Raw genomic sequence first — 23650 nt, 5'->3', positions numbered from 1 at the left:
ACTGAGCACCACAAATCTGGTACATTTCTTAAAACTGTAGATGTTAGTTGAAAGACTTTATGCCCCAAGTGCTCAGTAATACCAGGGTCATCACTGACTGATTTTTGGCTGCCATCCAGAGTTCCCCACTTGCAGCTTCTCTAGTGAACTTTGCAGCATGAGCACTTCTCCAGAATTTCTCTCCTACCACATACACAGCTCATAAATTGTGTATATTATACAGTGTAAAAAAAGGAAAAAACCTCCCAATTTCCTCCCTTCAGCTGCAAGAATTGTACAAGGATGTGGAGTCAGATAAAGGGTCTCCTCTTTTGAGCTCTGTTTCAGGACCAGGGTTGAAATTGCAAGACAAACCAGAAAATACTGTTTGTGTTTAAGCAAACATCCTGTTTGCTTAAGGTACTGTCCTTTGACCTGTGACTATAGTAACAACAGAGGTAGCTGTAACAGTTTTATTAGAGTATATAAAAGTGCTAGTGAAAAAATAAATCTTTCAGAAGTTAACTAAGTCTTTAATACAGCAGCCTGCCATGGCAGTGGTTAATATTGGACCTTATAGGGACTCCTCTGTTTTCCCCAGATTTTCAAGAGCCAGTAAAAGTTACTATTGTTGTTTTCCACTTATTTCTTTTCTTTCTTGTTTACTAAGGCCTGTCAGCAGTAAGCCTGCATTTGAAAAGTTGATGCAGTAGCTTCTGTAAGGTTTTGATGACTTCTAGCTCTTTTTCTGCACAGCAGTTTCTGCTTGAAGTAGAGATTAAATGTCAAACTAAAACAATAACAGAAAAATAAAGCAAAGTGCACCTTTGCACACATGCATGTTTTTCTCTGCCATCACTCATATTACCTATCCTAATTAATGAAGGAAGCCTAAAATTCCAAATAGAGGGAATCACAGAAAAATTCATAGAACTGTAGCCTAAATTTTGGTACTATACGAGTGCTTATACCATGCTCCTGGTTAACCAGTCTCTCACTGTGAGAACTATTTTCCCAAAGAGAAGTTACCTTTTTTAATCAGATGTATTTTAGATACCATAAAAATACCTACTAAATTAATCATTAAAGTGTTTTTTATTTTCTTAGATAAAGCCTAGAGAGACACTTACAGCCTCTCTGGCATAAATAATTGATAATTTACAGACAAAATTATACAGCTTTACTATGGACTGCATGATCCTGGTGTCTCATACATAGTCCACTGTAGAAAATTTACTTGAATCCAGTGAAACCAGTTCCACCAGTCTAAATGTAGCAGGCATAAGGCTCAAATATAATAATTTTTCATGAACTTATATTAATTACTAAAGGAATTATAATCAGAAGCTCTGGATTCCTGAACATGTTCCTGAACTTCCACAAAAAATTTAGTTTCCTTGCTGTTACATGACCACACTGTTTGGCCATAAGTTCTACAAACATGGAAACTACCGGGGTAAATATAGCTTACACTTTTCAAGGGTTACAGCCTTGAAAGGCTTCACTTGTTAAAGCTTACAATTTTCGTAGCTTCTCAAAACCAATTTAAATTGTCTCTGCAGATGTAATTTTATTTCATTTTTATGGTTCTCCACGTCTTAAGCTAAATTCCCTTTGCTCTAAAAATTAGGATGTAGAGAATGCCATAGAAGCAGTACAATTTAGCACTGAACACTGGTTGTGCCTTTCTAGCAAAAGCTAAGGCAAGATCATCTTTTTACAGGAGAGAGAGAATGGGCAAGGTTGGAAGGGACCACAGTGAGTCCTGTGGTCCAACCTCCCTGCTCAAAGTGATCCTAGAGCACTTGGCACAGGGTTGTGTCAGATGATTCTGGGATGGCTCCAGGCTCCACACGCTCTCTGGTCAATCGGTTCCAGTGCGTGGTCAGCTGCACAGTAAAGAAGCTCTTCCTCATGTTCAGGTGGAACTCCCTGGGCATCAGTTCCTTTTGTTGCCTCTTGTCCTACTGCTCAGCACCACCGAGCAGAGCCCGGTCCATCCTCTGACACCTCCCTGCAGATGGACACTGCTGAGGTCCTCTCTCAGTCATCTCTTCTCAAAGCTCATCAGGCCAAGCTCCCTCATCTCTTCAAGTCACCTTCATTATAGCACTTTGGTTTTCCATGCAAAACGTGGCAATAACACAATTCTGATTTTTCTGTTAACTCTGCAGTAGAAGGTCACTGCCATCTTCAATTACTTCTTCAGAGGAGTCACTGTTGTGAAAAGCCTGTGCTCTTTTCTTACCTGAGTCCACAGAGATACTGGCACTGCTTCAGAGATGAGGAACTCTGCACTCCTGCACTAAGCTGCCAGGAAAGCATCAATATCAAAGCTTCCCAGTTTAAATAATCACTTTCTCTGCTGGCACTGAGTACAATTTTGTAATATAAAGAGCAACTGATTCCAAACGTGTCCAGACCAAAATTACTTCAATTATATCCATTAGCATCTGTACCATGAAATTCATCACTCAGTACAATATTAGGAAAGAATAAAGCACAATATTAACTTTAAATTACAGTTTAAAAAGGAAGTTCAAAAACTGTTTCTTGTACCTATTAAGTTCCATCGCTTGAATGCTTTCAGTCATCTCATTATATTGTTTTCCGTCATCCCTACACTATTTCTGTACATCCCATTAAAGAGATACCAAATACCACACAAACATTAAATGCAGTTCAGTGTTACCCTGCTCTGCAAACAAATGTGATTTTTTTTTTTTGCCTTTCTTTCTCAGTTGTGGTTGCTGTAAAAAAGAACAGGTTAGGAATTTCCAGTTTTCTGCTATCCCAAAGTGCTGCTGAGCCAATTCCCACCTGTGAGTCACACACTGTGCTCTCCCCAGGCTCATATGTTTGTTCTTTCCTGTCTTTGTTGTTTCCATTAGTCTAAAGTAAAAGTCATCCAGGCTGAAAGGACATGTTTGTTCTCTGCTGCTGAAAAACTATAATGTCCCTTTGCAAAGAATTAAATCACCTGGTTTGTGCTGAATCACAAGCAGAATACCATTCTCATCCACCCTGGAAACTGTGTGTGCTAAACTCCTCTAGAGAACTATTGCAAAGCTGTGAGAGATGGCAAAACTGGGAAACTACCAAACTAATTAGTTAAGAGTAATAATTGTTGACTAGTAGGAACCTCATTGCAGACACGTACTGCAAAAATAAAAATATTCTGCTGCAGTGTTGTTTTCAAACAATAAAAATCAGTTCAGTTCCTTTGATTGTTATTATTTTGTTGTTCCAGACTCAGATTAGCCCCAAGGAAGGGTGGCAAGTTTATAGTTCAGCCCAGGATCCTGATGGCCGTTGCATTTGCACTGTTGTTGCACCTGAACAAAACTTATGTTCGAGAGATGCCAAAAGCAGGCAACTCAGACAACTATTAGAGAAGGTAAGTCTTCCCAAAAAATTCCTCCTCTTGGTCATTAAACTTCTCATGGAAATCTACTGCTTTCCTTCCCAGTTAATGCATAATGAACTAATGAAGAGTTATTTGATAAAAATTGTTATTCAGGGTATATCCCCTATCTGTGTTCTCATCTCTGATTGTTATTTATCTGTTTTCCTTACATCACACCTTTCCCAAGCCAAGTTGCATCTTCTCTCTTAGTCACTCCTCCCAAATTCTTTCTTACATACAACAGGACAGATTTTTCTGTGTAAAATCAGTTACAAATCTCACCTCAAACTAGCTCAGGGATTTAAACTACAGCTCCTGCTTCAATCATATGAGACTGCTGAAGGTCATTTCTCATCTCCTATCAAAAAATAATGAGAGAGACACAACAGCATCTTGAAAACAAACTGTGTAGAGCATAAACAGGTCTAATTTTTTTGTTGTTTCTTTTTCTCAAGTTTATTTATTCATTTTCTGATGGTGCAAATTTTCCAGTATTATCCACTATTGCATATATGATGAAACCAATGAAGTCCTGTTTTGCATCAACAGTAGAATGCTGCAGCTATGAAAACACAAACATTCTGCATTCTCTGTATAAGTAAGCAAGGTTATAGTTACTGTATCACTGCCAGTGGTACAGAACCTGAGGCATGAGAGAGTGCTTGAACAGCCTCAAAAATCAACATAAAATGTAGACTTGAAAATATATTTGTAGAACACAATTTTTAGTATTTTTCTAGCTATAGAAAAATCATTCCAGTGTTAATATAGTGCCAGATCCCCACAGGTTTTTGCTCTCTGTGCTTTCATGAACTTCAGAGGGACTAGGTTTCCAGTTGACAGAGCCCATAACATGAGATGCATGGAGAGGACATTGCTGGACCAGCAGAGAGAAGAGGAGCTGCCTCACCTCCTGGAGTCTGTTTACTTAAGAAAGGAACACTCCAGTCTTTGCTCCAGCATATTCCCCAAATACTCAAATATTACTAAAAAAAAACCCTTTATTTTGAGGTGGGAGGGGTGTAATAAGATCACAGCATCGTTTTAGAGCTGTCACAGAAATGAACCTAAATCACAGCCTCTCAAAGCTATTTTCTTATGATTAGGACTGTGGCAATCATGGATATGTAATGTTGTATTACTACTTCCTGAGTCCATACAGTCCTTTAAGGCCTCTGTGTGAATGTGTCTTCTGCCAAATGGAAATTCTCAAAGTTCTTCCAGCACCCAAAAGACTTTATTTGCCTGCTTTCAACAATTAGATAGAAAAAAAAAAAGCCTCTGCATTTTTCATTAAAAATCCTTTCTCAAAACTATTAGTGGCAACTGTACAATAACTAATGTATACTATTTTTAGGAGAAGTTTCTAAATCCATACATTTTGTAGATCATGAGTTAGCTCCAAGCATGAGTATCTCTTGAAATATTGCATATTCTTGCACACCACAGGACTACTGCTGGATTTGTCTTTTCTTAGGAAGGTACAATATGTTTTGTTTGAGCCAAAACTTCAATAAAGTATCTAATACATTTACAGCAGTCTGGTTTTCTCACATTTTAGGAAAACAAAACACTTGCTGAAATAGAATAGCTGCACTTGGAAAATGTGTCATTTTTATGGCCAGCAAAATCATTGCTTTCATAACAGAAACTTTTAAAAGTATGTGTAATTTACTCTGGATAACAGTTACTGTTGCATTACTGTGGTAAAAGTCCTCACTCTAGCTACAAAATCACTTGCTCTACAAAAGTTACCTAAACATTCACTATTTTTCAGCTGAAAAAATAAATAGTGGCTTTCTACCACTGAGACAATTGGTTAAAATTTCTAATTTTACATTTACTTATGGAATTATGGGGAAACACCTCTGTGGTGATTGACACAGCCCAGCTTATCTTTGGGTAGTCTTATGAATGCCTTATATTGAATGATTCTGTAAATGCCTACTTAACAAGGAAAGTCATGCACCTCATACCAACCAAAATCTCCAAATTTCAGTCCTGTCGCTCCCAAAGTGCCTGGAAGGAAATATATGCTATATGAGCACCTTCTGAACCACAGTCACATCTACTACAGGTCTCAAAGTAGACTAATGCCTGACAGCCTTTCCTGACCCCAGTGAAAATGATGCTTAAAGGATCTCTCTCTCTCTCCCTCTCCTTAGCTCTAAGTAGTCCAAACAATCTTTGGCTTCAAGGCCTTGCCCTGTTCCCCAATATTTGCACCGTCGTGCAGTTATGGAATGTAGAACTGTACCGTTGTAGAAATGACCCACAGCTAATTGACAGGAGTGCATTTCATTGCCTGACATTTAACCAGGAAAAAAAGCAATGCAACGAAAAGTGCATTTAGAGTGTGTTCTTCTTTAACAGGTTCAGAATATGTCCCAATCTATTGAAGTTTTAAATCTACGGACTCAGAGGGATTTCCAGTATGTTTTAAAAATGGAAACACAGATGAAAGGGCTGAAGGCCAAGTTTCGGCAGATTGAAGATGATCGGAAGACGTTAATGACAAAGCACTTTCAAGTAGGTCCAACTTTTACAGTAACTTCCAAGCCTGCTGGAAACAATGTACTAAGTAACAATGCATGGACTGCTAAGGTCTCAGCTCAAAATGCTCCTACAAGAACACCATTTAAAAGAAAAGCATCATAAATCTTCCTTTATGATGATAATCTTTTGCTTTGTTCAATTTAATTGTAATAGGGAGGAATTATTAATTATTAAGTTATTAGAGAAATGTCACTATAAACAGATTCCTGTTTTTTCTGTATCAATGTGCATGTCATACTGAGAAATTTATATTCTTTCAAGCTCCAATGCTAAAGGGGGAGATCCAGTGGAATTAATAGCAAACAAGTAGAGTTCTGTGCTTATAGTGTTCCATGACATTTACTGCAGTTCAAGGGAAGAAATCAGTTTATTGTAATTTTTATCGAGTACAAGTAAGATCTAATTTCGTGTCTGAAGAGCTGCTGTTTTGAATTTGGGATGGGGAGGAGGGCAATCACTCCCAGTCACATTTGTGTGATTAAAAAAAAGACTTCCACTGAATTTTAATGACAACAAAAACCACAAGCCAATCCTTTTGTGAGGAAGAAGGGTTGCAGATATTACAAGTAACATTGTGTATTCTGAAAACGCTACCTGATGTACTCTTCAGGAGAAAAATACTTCAAGAGCATATTTAAATTCTTTAAATATAGTCTGATAAATTGATCTTTCAAGACTGTGAGACCACAAAATAGGTGCTAGAAAATACATTCTGAGGATTACATTATGTTAAGCAAATATATATTTTTTGAAGTGTTTCTGAAAGTTCACATAAAATGAACCTAATTTTCCAATTGGTACTAGAGTTAGATACCTAAATAATTACATAGCCAAGAGGTCTAGGGTTTTTTTTCAGAGCCATTGAATATCAAGTGGGTCTTAATAACATCAGGAATGAAGTACACTAATGATCTGACTACCAAGCTTTATAAATTATATCATTGTTCTTAGTTTAGAGCTGTTTGAGCACATTCTCTGAGGTTTTTAGTTAATAGAAAAGATCTTCACCTTTTTTTCCCTTTTATCCCTTATTGCTACAATAACAATGCATTTGCATAATTCCATTATATACTCTTTATTCTTATTTTAGTTTTCCTTGGGAATAAAATACCAAAATTTGAATGTCTGATACACAATATCAGAGGTGTACTCCAGTACACCTGGAGTACCAGAGGAATACTCCAGTGCTCTAACCTTTTAAATAGTCAATATTTCTATTGGCCGGTCATTTACCTTCAATTTGACAGTTTGCCAGGAGTATAAAACAGAGTCCCAGCCCATCCACTCACAAAATAATTTAAAAGGTCAAAATAATACAATATGCTGCTCTGAAATTTAGGCTACTCAAATTCAAGTGTTTTATCTTTCCTGAGACAAAGAAATCATGTTGGATATAACATAAAACTTCGTATCAACTGCCACAAAGTGCCAGAACACATCTACCAGCTATCTGTGTTGCAGTAGAAATTAGTTCTTGTACCGCCCATTGCAGCAACAAGCTCTGGAGTGTCAGCAGAAGTCAATTGGTTTTTTTAGCATGAAAATACTAGAATCAACTTTATATGATATACTAAAGTGAGATATTCTAAATCTGTGTTTTCATGCTGACCAGAACCAAGGAGTACAAATTTGGTCCAGATCACACTTGAGCATATACTCAGTCTATACTTCACTTTATGCCAGGCAGGAGGTACCTGATTGCCATAAGAAGTTACAGCAAGTTTGCTCAAATATGATACAACATCTGGTATAAATCCAACCAGGAATATATTGCCTTCACTAATTCAAACAGATTTATCTTCCTGAGTTGGCCATTCACTGTCCCACAGAACTGAAGCTTAAGTTCATAATTTCAAAATGAAGTAACAAAAACGATGGTTTTCTTTCACAAAGCCTGCTTCCCTTGTCATCAAGGAAAAAAATTACTATTCATTTTAACAGGCATAAAGTAGGTTTAGGTTAAGATTTTATTAAACATAGGTGAATAAAAATAGTTTAACTGTAAACAAAAGGACTTCATTTATTTGTGCCCATTTTGGTAACTGCTGCCATAATGTAATTGGAAGATCCCTTGAGAACAGAAGTAATACTATGAAATCTATATAAAATGACATATCTGCTACATTTCAGTAAAGCAAAATCTTTTGACTACAAGGATTTTTTGAGGTTTTTTACAGAATAGTAACAAAAAACAACTTCAAACAATTGGTTTAAATTTAGTAAAGCCCCTATTATTAGTGCTTTTAAAAGAATAATTAAGAAATTAAAGATGGGCAACCCATATATGCTACAGATTAATACAAATTCTCAAAGCATGAGTCTCAAAAAAAATCTGAGAAAAGGGCAGTTTGAGATTTCAAGATGGAGCCTTATTTTCTTCAATCGATGTTTAAGAATAGGGTTGGCAATGCAACAACAACTGCACATGGCAAAAGAAACCATTGGTGATATTCCAGAAGATATGTCAACTGAGCAAGTTCAAAAGCATTTAGTGATGTAGTCAGTTGACAAGTACAAATCACAGTTGAGAACCATGGATTTTTACTTCAGAATAGAAAGTTATCTATCATTGTGCCTGGAACAGAAATAAACACTTTTCAACAGACATTGAGAAAAACAAATTTAGTACTTCTAGGAAATGAAAGAGAGATTACCAGCTCACCAACTACGTATGACAGCTCTATAAACCAGGTATGATCTTGAACACTACTGTGAGTTCAGGCCTGTTCATCTTCTGATGAAAGACACACTTCGGGGTGGTTTATATCCCCTAGATAGAAAGTCAGTGGGTTTGGTTCAGATCATTTGAAGATAACTCTTTACTTTCAATAGAAAGACTATTGTCTCATGCATTTAATCTACTGCTTACTACCATTAAGTCTGAGGTGTCTGAGACTTTCACAGTAGATTAATAATAGATCTGTAAATAAAATAATAATTTTCAAGTTGTTTTAATGATCAGGCATAAATATTACATTAAAGGAAATTAGGGATTTGAACTCCTTTAAAATCTCTAATGCACATATGATTGCCTTTAACAGGAGTTGAAAGAAAAGATGGATGAGCTTCTGCCACTGATCCCAGTTTTGGAGCAATACAAAACTGATGCCAAGTTGATCACACAGTTCAAGGAGGAAATTAGGAATCTGTCTACTGTGCTCACTGGGATTCAGGAAGAAATTGGTGCTTATGACTATGAGGAACTACACCAGCGCGTAGTCAATTTAGAAACCAGGCTTCGTGACTGCATGAAAAAGCTCAGTAAGTTAAAAAGTTCATGGGAAATTTGGTCCCTTGGCTGTGCATTTTTAGTTGTCTCTCTTTAGAAAGATTAAGGTTTGGGGGGGGGGTTTGTTGTTTTCTTTGATGAAAGACTGTATTATATTCTGATCTGTGCTACCCTAGTAAAAGACAAGAGTAACTCAACCTAATGTCAGTTATATCATTCTAAGAACATGACATAATGTAATGCCTTACTGTATACAGAAGGAATTTGATTAAAAATTGTAACAGCAAATTCAAAATCTGAAGTTTAAACCACTTGGAGAGTTACAAATATTGTTTCAAAAAAGCTCAGACAGACACTGCTACTAGAGTCATCTTTGGGCTGTCAATGTGAATAACAAGTAGTGAAAAGTAGAATGGAATCAGTTTTGAGATGTCCCCATCATAACCCTGGCATCTTGCTGTATCACCTGAGAGGCCACTCTGACTGTAATGTCTTTAGCCTGTAATATTAGTGTTAAGGAGATCTCCCATTCTCCAATTAGCATTACAATCTAACCAAACTTCACATCTAACCTAAAGAGACCAAAGCATAATTTCTGCAGGATGCACAGCAGCAATCCATTGCTACTGCTGCACCAGGTTTACCTCAGACCACCCCCACCTCGGCTGCTCCCATGCTGCCTTTAGAAGTCAAATGTTGAGCATTTCTGAAAATCAGCATTAGCTCACTATCAGCTACTAAAACTAAGAGCCTTAAGGATCAATATCAAGTGTCAGCCTCTTCCATCAGGGACAGGCAACCTGCTTTACAAACACAATGCAGTCTTCCCTCTTCCCAGTCTATCCATGCATTTGGAGATTTCTGAATGGATCACTATTGCAACCTGGATAACTACAGCAAACAATCCAGCCCCTTCATGAAAAATAAACATTTTACAATTTAACACTAAACATGAATAAACTTGAAATTCCAAGGTTTAGTCCTGAGACACTGTGATCAGAGCCTCCTTATTTTTATGACGCAGTAGAATGAGAAAAATCTAGGTTAAGTTAGCATCTTAAATAATTTATTTCTTTATTTTATTCTGGAAATAGCACAGTGGTGATGTGCTAAAATACATGAAAGACTTCTTCAAACAGAAATGTCTTATGATCCTATTTTCCCCTCAGTACACACACAAAATAGCACATTACTGCATTGACAGAAGGTAGTCAGGAGAAAACAGCTGTGTTGCAATACTGCAGCAAACAAGAAAATTCCTGTGAATAAACAGTATTTTCTGATAGCAAGTGTTCCAGTAAGTTATTAGATACCAAAAGTCATCAGTTTAGCAAGTATCTTGGTTATCTTTGCTTTTACAGCATCTTGTAACAACAGTTAGTGAAGCAATGAGTGCAAGATATATTTTGTATTATGGAATTACTAGGTGTATTGACATCCTATCTACCCTGAATTCCTGCAACACATTCTAAACTCTTGATGTACCTAATGAAAGAAAAGACTATTAAAATTATATACATTAGCAGTAGAGAGAAAGTTTTTGTATAAAATAAATTATTAAGCATACCCATTAACAAAAGGGAGTGGACCTTCTCAAGATGTAACACAGATTCATTCGTCCTTAATAGCATTATTCTCTGGTCTTAGATGCTTAAATGATTTTTATGGTCCCCTACTAATGGACTGGCTGTTTTCTGGCCTATCCCTGTGTGCCTTTTGAAGTACAAACAGCCTCAGTTTGGCTTCCTGTAACTGCTGAGAGCTGGGGCTGCGTGCTCAGATCAGAGAGCATGAGGAGAAAGCAGCTTTCATGCCAACACCTGCTTTGTGGCCACATTGGCCATGCTGGAGATGACCCAGCTGTGCCTGTCCATGCCAGCCCGATAGCCAGAAGCCAATGGCCCCAGTGTGCCACAGGATCTGGCTTGAATCTTCACAGATTTTGTTGCATTTCACAATAAAATTTTCTAATCAGTGTATGCAATAGCTACTCTCTATTCTTCTCCCTAGCAGGTGTTTTTCAGCAGTATAATGCATTATTTATATTGTCCTGGCCACTTAAAAGGGTTCTTCCATCTGCACAGGCAACACTTTCAACACTCATTACAGTACACTAAGCATTATCTTACTCTCACTGAGGTTTAATAATTACCACAGCAGTTGTGATGACTGAATTTTGCTCCTTCTCTTTGGAATAAGAGAAAATTCAAGATGAAGCTGCTGGGAAATTAGCTGAAAAACTTTTAAAGTGTGCATGCAGCTAAACACGTAGGAATAGAGTGCATTGGATTACACACACCCCAAATTCACATGCAATTAGGCATGTATGGGTCCTTTGCTGATAGTCCTGTAAGTCATGGGTATTTATAAGAGAATGCAGGTTGCACAGTATGCTTGGAACCCTCCTATTCTTATCATGACATGTTTATGAAGTTGGGTAGCATTCATAGAATATTGTGACATATAGTTAGAGTAGATTTATATCGGATTAAGGTCTAGATGCATCTGATTATAATAGACTCTGAACAATGTTTTACAGTAACATTTTTTGTTAAAAATTCAAAAGTAGAATATTCTGTGTATCCAAAGAAGTTCTGTTACATCGTGGCAGAGGAGCTATTAGTGCAGGCATGAGACTATTGATTGCAGTGTACTTCTGCATCCAAAGCATCCTTCCCTTTGGGATTTGAAGAACTTTACAAATATCATTTAGTGTAAAACTGGGCAATAGAGATATAGATTCTTATCCCTATTTTGTTGAAGAAGGAACAAGCAGCCCAAAAGTATAAATGAATTTTCCAAAGATTACACAGCAAGTCATGGCATTTATGCAGAAAAATCTTGAGACTTCCTCTCAGCAAACTCTAATAACTATATTATAGTGCTTCCTGGATTCATATTATGCAGGGAATTAGACATACATTCATTAAGAACTAACTCTTCATTCACTCATTTTAGTATGTTATGACAAATTTGACCATAAGGAGAAAACTGCAAGCAGTAAACCACTTGGAGCACATTTGTGCAAGTGCCAAAAAAACCTCACTTCATTTCCCCTTATTTATTACCTACCAAAAAAGAAAAACCATAATGATGATGCTTATGAACACGTCAAGAGAATGTTGTGGTTTTATTTCCCTTGCCAGTCCTTCTACAAATGATACACTCATTTGCTCTGTATGGCAGCTACCAATATTCAGTCACATCACAGAGAATGGGACTTTCTACCCATTTCTAGCTATTCCAAAACAGCTCCTCTCCAGCTGCACTATCACAGTCTCCTCCTGGTACTTGCTCACTTTGGAGCCTTCCAGACACATTCTGCCCCATATACTTTCACATCCCACAGGCTGTACAGAAGTATGTCTATTTTCTCTTTTAATGGTCACTTCATGCTCAACTTCTTAATATAAATAAATACTGGAAATCATTAACAGACTTGAAAGAGTCCACTGCACAGAATTGTTACAAGAGAGGAATCAAGTCAGAAACACCTGGATTCTACATATGATTCTTCTTGTACAGCTCAGTTTAGGATCTAAAAAGACTCTATGATTGGGATTTTCCAGCTACTACAATCAGTTATGGCTGGGACTTGCTAAGGTAGGGCAGCTGCTTCTTCCAAAGCCAAGGAAAAGAGACTAAGAGCTTCTAAAAATCCCACTGCTTTTCTGTGTAACCCCACCTGAACCTCTTAGGGAAGGAAAAAAAAAAAAAAGCCTCAAGTATCACATTTTCATAGAGTAACTGAACTTCTTCACAGGTGCTAGTATGGAGATATATTTGACCTAACTTTTTACTAGCATCTGGTCCTTCTATCAGAAAATCAAACCGCTATAAACCAAAACTTTTCATATGTTCCCTTCTGCCAGGGGAAAAAAAAAAGCAGATCTATGGATTTCTGTTTAATGAGGAAGGGAAAGAAAAATGGGACCTACTCTAGGGCAGGAGGGGCAAAAAATCCTCATGCTTCTTACAAATGCTCTGTTCTGTTATGCCAAAAAGGGAAGCTTTGTCACTTTTTCAGTCAGCCCCCCAGCTATACAGCAGCTCTCCTAGGAGTCTTCCTTTCTTGATCACTGCATGCTGTCAGGGAATAAAAATTTGATCAGAAATACACCCTGACTCAAACTGCTGATCATTTAGTGGCTGACGTACATCATCTCTTTTCACATTGAACAGCATCTCAATACATTTTGCAAGATTATTCTGTAAAAGCATCTAACTCCTGTGACAGGGATACACAGCTCTGTTCATATAGTTTAAATTAAATTAAGGCTGAAGAGGTTCATTAATTATTAACAATGTGTAACTAACTCTTAATCAGCAAGCTATACATTCAGGATAAATACAATACAACAGAGGAACCGTAGTACTGTCACTTCAGCATACAAATCTCTGAATTGCTCTCTAACCTCCAAAAGCTCCTCACACACAGAGCAGCACCCAAACAGCCCCAGAGCTGTGTGCACACCCTACAGGGACTCCAAACACTGCCTGCTTTTACCCTGTCCCGCGGCAGCTCTGGGGCCTGGAGCTTGCTGTGTGCCCATGCTGCTCCCCCGTGCCCTGGCGCTGCCGAGCCCAGCTGGAGTGTTCACGCACCTGCCCTGGCACTGCCGAGCCCTCACATCTCTGCCACGGCTCCTCCATAGGTTTTGCCCATTCAGAAGCAAAATTTCACAACTCATTATGAGTCCACTTTTAGCTTCCTGGATTTCTTTTTTTCATAGAAGAAACAGTGCTTCAGATTTCAAATTCTTTTTATGCTTCCCAACTAATTGCAATACTGTGTTGTAAAGGCACCAATTAGTATTAGCATACCTTATAACTCATGCATTCACTGTGTTTTAATTATCCTAGAAACTACAAGTTCAGGAGTAATTGTTATTCTCATTTCTTTCTGCTTATTAGTTTTCTGATAACTCATTCCAAATTAAGTATTCCAAATTGAAACTCAGACCTTCAGAAGGGTCATCTCATGCCCATTTCTGAAACTATTTACTAACAGGCCAACTAAAAATAAAAGCCTTCACCTTGACAGGTTGTAGTCCTCTACTTTTCAAGCTAATAGCAGTTCATGCTGTAGAAAAAGAGCACTCAGCATACAATGCTAGCAGCCTACCTACAAAAAAAAAAAAAACCCAGAATAAAAAATTATGTCCTATCATAACCATGTATTAAAAAATCAATAAGATTCTTTAAAATGGGAAATTCCAAAAATATCTTCAAAATACTGCAACCTAATTAGATTGAGATATGTCTCTTAATAATGTCTCTTAATTGACCCAGAAAATAGACACAGCCTACCCTGCTCATTGAAGTCTCAGCATGCATTCAGTTATCTTCATTTCCGATGCGTCCAACTTCCCTGGCTATGAACAACAACTACCCAAGCAGCCTCTGACTTTTCACCACAGCTTTATTCCCATTCTAAGTGACCCAAATAGGCTGGCATGATACATTCCTTTCCAGTTACAGAGTATAAAATTCAGGCTTGATTTGGCCCTCTCCTTTGAGCTGCATAAATCCACTCTCAACATCAGATACTGTTTGTTTTCTACTTGTATAGCACAACAATGTAGCACAGAGAAGCACTTACTTTTAAATTTAAAAAATTGTTTCACTTCTTTTTACATTCTTTTCTTTAAAAACATGCTATTTAACCTAATTACGTGCACACCACTGTGTGATATTAAATCTTGGTAAACACATGAATTCCACCAGGAGCTTGTTACTAATAGATATCTTATTAATGTCCCCTAAAATATAGATTTTTGAGTTGTTAGGAAGGTCAGCATCCGAGATGGTATCGACTTTCATTATTTCCTCCCAGGCAGCCAAATAAATTAGAAGCCAACCAATACAGCCAAACTTGCTAAATAATTCTCATACTTGCTTTCTTCAGGCAGCCTCCAGTACAAAAAGAGCCACGTGTGTGCCAGGGGGAGTCGGGCACAAGCTTAGAGTACAGCAATGTTGTATGTAAAAGCCCATTTTTGTGTCTGCCCTTCACCACCATGTTACCCTGGCCAATGGAAAACTGAAACATCTATCAATCCCAGCTTTGTGCTGAGCTTTGAGGGCAAAAGAAGTGGGGGGTGAGGAATGATGTCTTCATTTCAATTATTATTAAATGTTCTACACTTCAGCTCAGAAGATATTTTACCAGTTGTATTTTAGCTTACACCCAAAGACCATAACTGTGCTTCAAAATATGTAAATACAAAAGTATATAGCAATAAAATTTTATGTGTATATTTTTGCATATTTATATTACTCTTCAATATGGAAAAGTTCCTCCTGTGAAGGTGAAAATTAATCTTCAACATAAGCCTGAATCCCCTGGAGCCACTATGTATTGTGGAACATTTGGTCTTGTGCTCTAACTGACGTCAAGGAGCGTTGTGCATTAATGCATTTGGTTTTTTTTGATTTCAGCATGTGGCAAATTGATGAAAATTACAGGCCCCATTACAGTGAAGATATCTGGAACCCGATTTGGAGCCTGGATGACGGATCCATTGGCATCAGAGAAAAATAACCGAGTATGTTAAGGCACTATCTTTGTGTCCTGGAGTCTTACTTGCTTTATTTTAATCTTTTAAAACATATTTTCCCCTAAGAAGTTACATTCCTGAGCATGTTTTTCTACTTCAGTCATTTTCAAATTCAAACATCTCCAGAGAAAAAGCAACAGTATTTTTGGAAAAATATCCAAAGACAAAAGTTATCTAAGCACTTTTTGTGCCATTTACTTCAATTTTTTCAGGGTTGACAAATATCTATCAGAACTAACAACCCAATTTTTTTTATATTTCCTAACATGTTTAATAATGCTTAGGTCTTTTAAGAACCAGAGTAATCTAAAACATTGACATTTTTACCCAAGAACAGGACCCATAATGCAGCACAGCTAAAACGGGCAGGATTAGGGCCCCATATAGCCTCTAGTCAGATCATTTGCTCTATCATATACAAGTTATGTTATTGTTTTGTTATTTGAATCTCCAATAGGATCTCAATTTGGCTACAGTCTTGAGAACATGCTCTCTCCATCAAAGAACTTTGGAAGTCAAAACACTCTGTTTCATTTGTATGAAACCCACAATATTAATTTTTTGAATACAGAAAAAAAAAAATCAAAGGCGACAGAAAAGGCAACGGAAAAATGACAATAGATAAAGATTTGTGTGCAGCTCTCCCCTGCCCACTGTGTCCATGCTTGTTTGCTACTGACTTCAGAAATCTCAATTACCTTTAGGAGAGCAACAAACTTCTGACAAACTAAAAGGAGAAAAAGCAAATTGCATGAAGGAAAAAACTGGGGGAATGGAAGTTGCATAAAGAACATTAAAAAGAAGTAACAATTCTGTTTTAAGGGGGAAAATGGCTTTGAAGCTTTACTGGTTTCATTGCTATTGTTTTTGTTTCCTTTACTAAGAAAAGCCTATTTTTCCTTGGATAGAGAATCAGCTGAAAAGAATTTAACTATATTTATTCCTAAGTATAAATTCAAGTTTATCTCACATGCTATTTCCCATCTCTCTCTTAGATTATTAGTCTCTAGAAATTCCTTTAAGCAAGCACAATATAGCAGAGGCCCAAAACACTGAATAACTACTAATTGTGGTTAGTAACAGTTGCACTGAGAGTTCACCTGTACAGGTAAGGTTGATTCAGAAATTCTAGAGTTCCTCCTGCTTTTGTAACAGGAATGTGGGGAATTTTGCACTTTCATTGCCTGCTGCACAGCTAAAACTTGTTTTCCTTCATTTTCTGCAAGGTCCTCGTGTAGTGGTTTTGGTTCGCCAATTTAAGATTTCCCCAATTTTAAGATTTCCCAGCCAATGCACCAAAGAGTGTGGCAGGTTTCAGTGCTGGTCAACACCAATGCACCCACTTCCTGCTGTGAGATGGGATTAGGAGAAAGGCAAAGCAGGCTCAAAACCTTAAAAGGGTATAAAGAAGATTTTACTAACAGTAACTAAAAGGAAAAAAAATAGTAGAAATCAAAACAAACCCTTCAGAACACTTCTCCCCCCACAACCTTTTCTTTCCCACTGACAATGTGAAGAAACAAAACCCAAAATTTCCAGTCAGTTTACCGCCTCTGAAATAGTCTTTCTTCAGTTCACTGAGGGAGAGAAGTCCCTTGTTAATGTTAGGGAACTTGTCCACAAGAGGGGAAAAAACACTGACACTAAACCGTGACACTCCCTCCTGCCATAGCATGATCACGTAGCACACACTGTGTTCAAGATGGTCACTCCCAATCTTTGTTTCCTTTCCAGGTCTGGTACATGGATAGCTACACTAACAATAAAATCGTCCGTGAGTACAAATCAATCGCAGACTTCGTCAGTGGGGCCGAATCAAGGACATACAACCTTCCATTCAAATGGGCAGGAACCAACCACGTTGTCTACAATGGCTCCCTCTATTTCAACAAGTACCAGAGCAACATCATCATCAAGTACAGCTTCGACACGGGGCGGGTGCTGGCGCAGCGTAGCCTGGAGTACGCTGGCTTCCACAATGTCTACCCTTACACCTGGGGTGGCTTCTCTGATATCGACCTGATGGCAGATGAAATTGGGCTGTGGGCTGTGTATGCCACCAACCAGAATGCAGGCAACATTGTCATCAGCCAGCTGAACCAGGATACGCTGGAGGTGCTGAAGAGCTGGAGCACGGGCTACCCAAAGAGAAGTGCTGGAGAATCCTTCATGATCTGTGGCACCTTGTATGTCACTAACTCGCACTTAACAGGAGCCAAGGTCTACTATTCCTACTCCACAAAAACCTCCACTTATGAGTACACAGACATTCCTTTCCATAATCAATATTTTCATATATCCATGCTTGACTACAATGCAAGAGATAGAGCTCTCTATGCCTGGAATAATGGACATCAAGTCCTGTTTAACGTCACCCTTTTCCACATCATTAAAACTGAGGATGACACATAATTTTATTTCCCTTACCTCCCTCCCTCACAGCAGTCTCATTTGTGATTAACTCTAAAAGCATCCATCTCTCTCAGTTCCTTTTAATTTACATTTCTTTCTTCATTAAACAAAAGCAACATTTTCTACTATGTAATGCATCTCAAATATGGCTGAACCTGTCAGAAATGACCTGTCAGAAATAAAAAGCATCTTAACTGCAAGGTCTGTCAAGACCTTGTCTTGAAAAGCACTAAGGAGGATTTAAATGGCTAAAGACAGTTTTTAAAAGATTATGATCTGCCTTATTTTAGAGTCAGAGACTAATGGTGGCTTAAATGCATGAATGTCTTTTTTTACCTCATTTTTCGTTTTAATATATTGCTTAACTTCAGGAAACATTTCAGTAGTGTCAGACACATATTGCACTTTGTATTTTTTTATTTATTCCAAAAGAAAGATTTAGTAGGAATTTAATTTTCTTAGACAAGGTGTATGATTCATTTTTCCATCATCCAATTTCAGATGTGGTGCTGTACAGTATGTTTTTAAATCTCTTGCAAACATTTTATCAACAGTATGTATTTCTACCATTGTAACCACCATTGTGCAATTGTATCTCTTCACTTATGTGAAAGTCAACTAAGTACTATTTTTTATAAAATATATTGAAGCTTAATTGCACTTCTGGCTATGAGTCAATTGAAAGTGGTAAAAATCTGATAAAAGGTTGTTATTTCTGAGAAAGACCAGTAGCTTCTCAGATGCATGATTTCTGTTCTCAGCTTTGCCTCCTAGATCCCCTCTTCAACAGCGCTGCTTACTGGCACATTTGCAACTTTGAAGCTTCATACCAGTTCCAGCTTTATAAGTGTTTGCTCTGCCCAGTGTTTATCTCCTGCTGCTGGCTTCTCTCTCTCTCAGTCTTTTTCTCCTACTTTCTTCCCTCCCACCATTTGACTGCCCTTGTTTATGCTTATCCCTGCTGTGACTTTTACAAGCCAGAAGCTGGAAGGGGCTGGTGCCCACCAGCTGAGAGTGGGAGTGCATCCCATGTTTGTGCTGCTCTGGGGCACTGAGGAGCAGTGGTAAAAGCCAAGCTGCTCTCCATCTACCTGTCTTCTTATTCATAATAGGAGAACATTTATCTGTTGACAAAACTCTTCTCTGGGATGACAGTAATCACAGAAAATACACCAGGGAAGGTGCAAAGCCCAGATGATCAGTGTGGCCCCTGCTATTCACCATAATTCTTGTTAGGGAACAGCATCAAGGGCAAGCTCTTGCAAAGAGGTTTGGGGCTTGCTGGCAGTAGAATTGCTGCACCCAAATTGAGGCCTTCAAGAAACAAGTATTTCTGAAAGCTGTGTGGGTTGCTGTACTATCTTATTAGAAACTGGGGGGCAGGGAGAGGTGTGCATAATTGAGAAAAAAGGAATTAGGTGCTGTGTATCTCTTTTGGCAAAAATAGAAAGAAAGTAACATTAAGCACTAGTAATCAGACTTTTTTAATTGCTGGGCTCTAATATAATGGTAAAAGACAGGTATCTGAAAAATTCTGTGAAAGCTGTGTTCCTCACACTTATATGAGCTTCTATTTTTTATATCCTTTGAAATTGAAAAGCCAGACATTTTGTTTGCTGGTTCTTCTAATGTACCAGCTGAGACCACCTAAAGCCTCATTAATGTTTTCGTTATTATAAATCTATATATGTTTACAAGTATGCTTTATAATACAAGCCCATGTGAAGCTGAACAAATTGCCTTATTTTTCATACCAGTTGCAAAACAAAAAAATGCTAATAAGTTTTCAAAAACTGACAAAGGAGGCAAAAAAACAAAAAACAAACAACAAATTACATTACAACATGACCAGAGAAAAGTTACTTTCTTGCTCCCCTCTCCTGTCTAGATGAAATGGTAGCTATTATCCCATACAATCATTTACACAGAATTTGGACAGACTCTGTTCAGCTAAATAGACAAATTAAATCACTTCCCTCCTGTAACTGACTTTCCTGTATTGACAATGAAACCTCCTCTGTGACATGTGAAAATGTATATAACTACTCATTAAAAAAGGTATTTTATGTCATACAGGGATGTTTTATGAAAATGGAGTATGTTAAGATTTTTATCAAAAGCCATAAAACAAACCTCAGCCTCTCCCCTGTACAGAGTAACTTCAACAAGATAAAGTTTTTTCAACCAGTTCAGCATTTGTAAAAACATTAGGCATTAGCTTGAGAAATTAAACTTCTTTCTACTGTATCATCATAAACTAGAAGAATAGTCACAATCACTTTATCTGAGAACAATGATTACTACCATATTTCTTTATAAGAATTTCACACTGTGTAATTAGCATACATACAGTAGTACAGGTTGATAACAGCTCTTACAGTAAGATTACTCTCACCTGATTTCAATACCATTTACAGGGTAACACACTCCTAATAGTCAAAGGAAAGAAAGAAACACTACTACAGGGTGCTAGAGATGGATGGAAAAGAGGGTTAGGAAAAGCACCTTTGTAAGGTGGGTTTGCTGAACCAAGATAAATCCTGCCCTTCTAAATTAGTAACAAGGTAAATATTGGATTCCAGTATTTAAACATGAAATAACAGCTTCCATACAATCAATGCAAAACATGGCAAGGCATTATCAAGCAACACAGCTTTCTGCTAAGGAGCACTCATTTTTCTGTGAATGTGTTGATCACCTGTCTTTTCAAAATCAGAAATTACAAAATAATACTCCCATAAGGCTGAAAACACCACACCTCAATATAAGCAGATTTCTGTTACAAGCTTTGCCTTCATAGTTGGGCAGCACAAGCAGAAAATCTTCGCAATGTAGAAGCAACCTGCACCTTTTATAGGTGAAGCATATGCCTTTTGTTGTGATAATGGGATACCAGTAGTATGGGGGGGGGGGGAACATCTCATTAAACATGGGGAATTTAATTGTAGAGTCTGTTTCAGTACCTTAATGACCTCCTGTTTCAAGGGGTAAACATGTAAAAGGACCAAGTCACTGCTCCACCCAAAACAGGATACCTAAATTTCATCAAGCTGTGCTAGCAGCAGAGGCATGCAGACAACCCCAAATCTACCCCAAGAACACAAGTCTGCCAATCCTCCAGGCATCCTAGCCTGAGGGAGCCCAAGGAAGGTGAACAATGCACACCACAAACCCATAGCACTCTCCCTGGAATGGACTGACTACTCCCCAGGATAAAATGGGCAGAACAAACCTTCCCAGTAGCTACCAAGCCTGTTGTTACACACGAAGGCTGTGCAGCCTGCCCTATCTGTGACACTGTGCCAAGCAGACCCCTGGAAGGGTGATGTGGAGCCCCCCCCAGCACTGTAATCACTGCTAGCAAAAGATGGGATGCAATTCGAAAAATTACAAGAAAATAGCTGAGTAAGGTGGATTGATACAAGGTTTTAATCACAGATTGCTTATATCTAAGAATCCTCCTTTCCAGACAAGTCCAGGGGCACTAGCTGTCACTCAGCCCAGCAGGCTGGGTCCACAGCAAAGGCTGTTTGTTTCAAAGCACAGCCTAAACAAACCTGTTACCTGGTAATTTGTCATAATCAATTGCTTAGAAAATGCTAGTGTAGAGATGAACAAACCATTCACAGCAAATTACTCATCCAGTAAATTGTATCCTGTTCCAGTTCAAGAATTGCCAGGGAACAGTCCTGATGCATACTGATGCTTGTGCCAGTGAAAATGTTTTTTGGAAATCATTTGTATAAGCACCTCTTCCTATAAATCACACGAACATTCCCTGCTGTGAATCTTATATCCTTGACATGCAGAAGGCAATGCTAGGCATTTGGGCATCTTTTCCACAAAAGGCAAATGAGGGCTGCAGATCTTTGGGGCAGAGCTGCATCACAGCCTGCTGTGCTGACAAGCTCCCCACACCACTAATTCCCAGGAGAACAACTCCTGCACCACGACAGCGTCACACCACCAGAAGCTCACACTCAAAAGGACTCAAGCATGCAAACTACCTCTCACAGATCATAAAGCCAAATCCTGAAACTCACTTCCCCACCAGGAATAGAGACCACCTTACTTCCAGAACTGAAATCAAAGCCTGTTTTCTAAGCTGAACTTTCCTCAGTAATTCTCCAAACACATGATCATATACATGGGTATCAAGACACAAACAAATAAATTAACTATAAAATAAACCTAGCATTATAGAATAATGTTATTTTTTCTACAGAAGAGACCATTTAGGTTATGCAAAGATCATTTTTATGAGGGTTTCTGCATTCACTTAATGGGAAACTTCAGGTAGTTACCCAGTAGCAAGCTGTGGAAATTCTACAAAAAATTACTGGTTTGTATAGTATAGCTTTTGCCTGGCCCTAGAAATCAGAGATCATATCTTGATGCAGTAGCTATAAACCAGATTCACTAAACTGAGGTGTACAGTTTTCTCAAAACTGCAAACACATCATCCTCCTGAATATTCTAGTATTATGATTAATTACCATTCTTATAATCTGTAGACTCCTGTTTGGGTCAATCAGTGTATTTAGTAAGCATTTCAAGATACCTTCTACAGTGCTACATCTCTCTCTTTTTACTCAGAAGCCTCTCACACATGAAGCACACATTGTGTCAGGCCATGAGGGTCATGAACACAAGGGATACATCTTTTCTGCAGCTCTCATTACTCAGGAGGGATTATTCATAAATATTGATATAGACCCCAGATATCAAAACTCTGTTTCTTCCAATACCACCTCTGGAGAAAATCCTCACTCTTAAAAGACAAATAATTTTTATTGATTTAATATGAAGAGGAGTTGCAGAAGCTTTTCATGAAAACATCTGGACTCTTAAAGACCAAGGATATTTATCTCTGTCTATGAAATATAGACTGAGAAGAAAATTCACATTTGCTTAGAATCAGAAATTTCTACTCAACTCATATTCTTTTTGCCAGCTGAGCATCAGCAGAAGAGCCTGCGGACTTTTCCTGTATCTACTGCTTCAGATCATTCAATTAAAGTAATTACATGGCAGAAACATTTTAGCAGTCCAAGTGAAACAAAGCTTCCTCAGGATTTTGTTTCAAAAAATGGCAGAGTTTTAAACACAGCTCACTATACATGGATACAATATTTAGATCAGCTGCATTCTGGCTCCACCTCTGCATCCACTGTACAGAAGTACCCTTTTCCCTAGAAACTGTGTGACTGATATACCATGGCAGCACAGGAAAGTGTATGAAGACACATGAAAATGACAGCTAACAGCTCAGATTTGACATCTCAAAACAATCTATTTTACTGTGACTTTTGTACAGAAGTTTGAATTCCTATTTACACAGTTCTTATAGTGAACATGAACAGGAAGAGCCCACTGGGCCAGAAATACCCAATTTTTTCCCCTCACATATTATCAGCCACATGCACAAATCATTTCAGCTTTTTTTTTTTTTTTTTTTTTTTTGCATTTTCTCTTCTTTTGTTGGTTCTAATCATCTTGATCTTCTCT

The 23650-nt window shown here is 37.9% G+C and overlaps 1 protein-coding gene across 1 annotated transcript in view; it reads left to right on the top strand.

The window, feature by feature from the left end:
• The window catches only part of OLFM3 (olfactomedin 3), a 53056-nt gene extending 34254 nt beyond the window's left edge, over positions 1 to 18802 (top strand). The window contains exons 2-6 of the mRNA XM_053949942.1: positions 3230 to 3376; positions 5759 to 5914; positions 8983 to 9202; positions 15612 to 15718; positions 17465 to 18802. Coding sequence (XP_053805917.1) covers positions 3230 to 3376; positions 5759 to 5914; positions 8983 to 9202; positions 15612 to 15718; positions 17465 to 18142 — 1308 coding nt within the window. The 3' untranslated portion in view covers positions 18143 to 18802. The remainder of the gene's footprint in view (positions 1 to 3229; positions 3377 to 5758; positions 5915 to 8982; positions 9203 to 15611; positions 15719 to 17464) is intronic.
• Positions 18803 to 23650: the final 4848 nt, after the last annotated feature.

The sequence above is a fragment of the Vidua chalybeata genome, chromosome 9, assembly GCF_026979565.1.
Source record: "Vidua chalybeata isolate OUT-0048 chromosome 9, bVidCha1 merged haplotype, whole genome shotgun sequence".
In the NCBI taxonomy this organism is placed as follows: domain Eukaryota; kingdom Metazoa; phylum Chordata; class Aves; order Passeriformes; family Viduidae; genus Vidua; species Vidua chalybeata.
The sequence above is the reverse complement of the archived record's forward strand: the minus strand, read 5'-3'. Positions and strand labels throughout refer to the sequence as shown.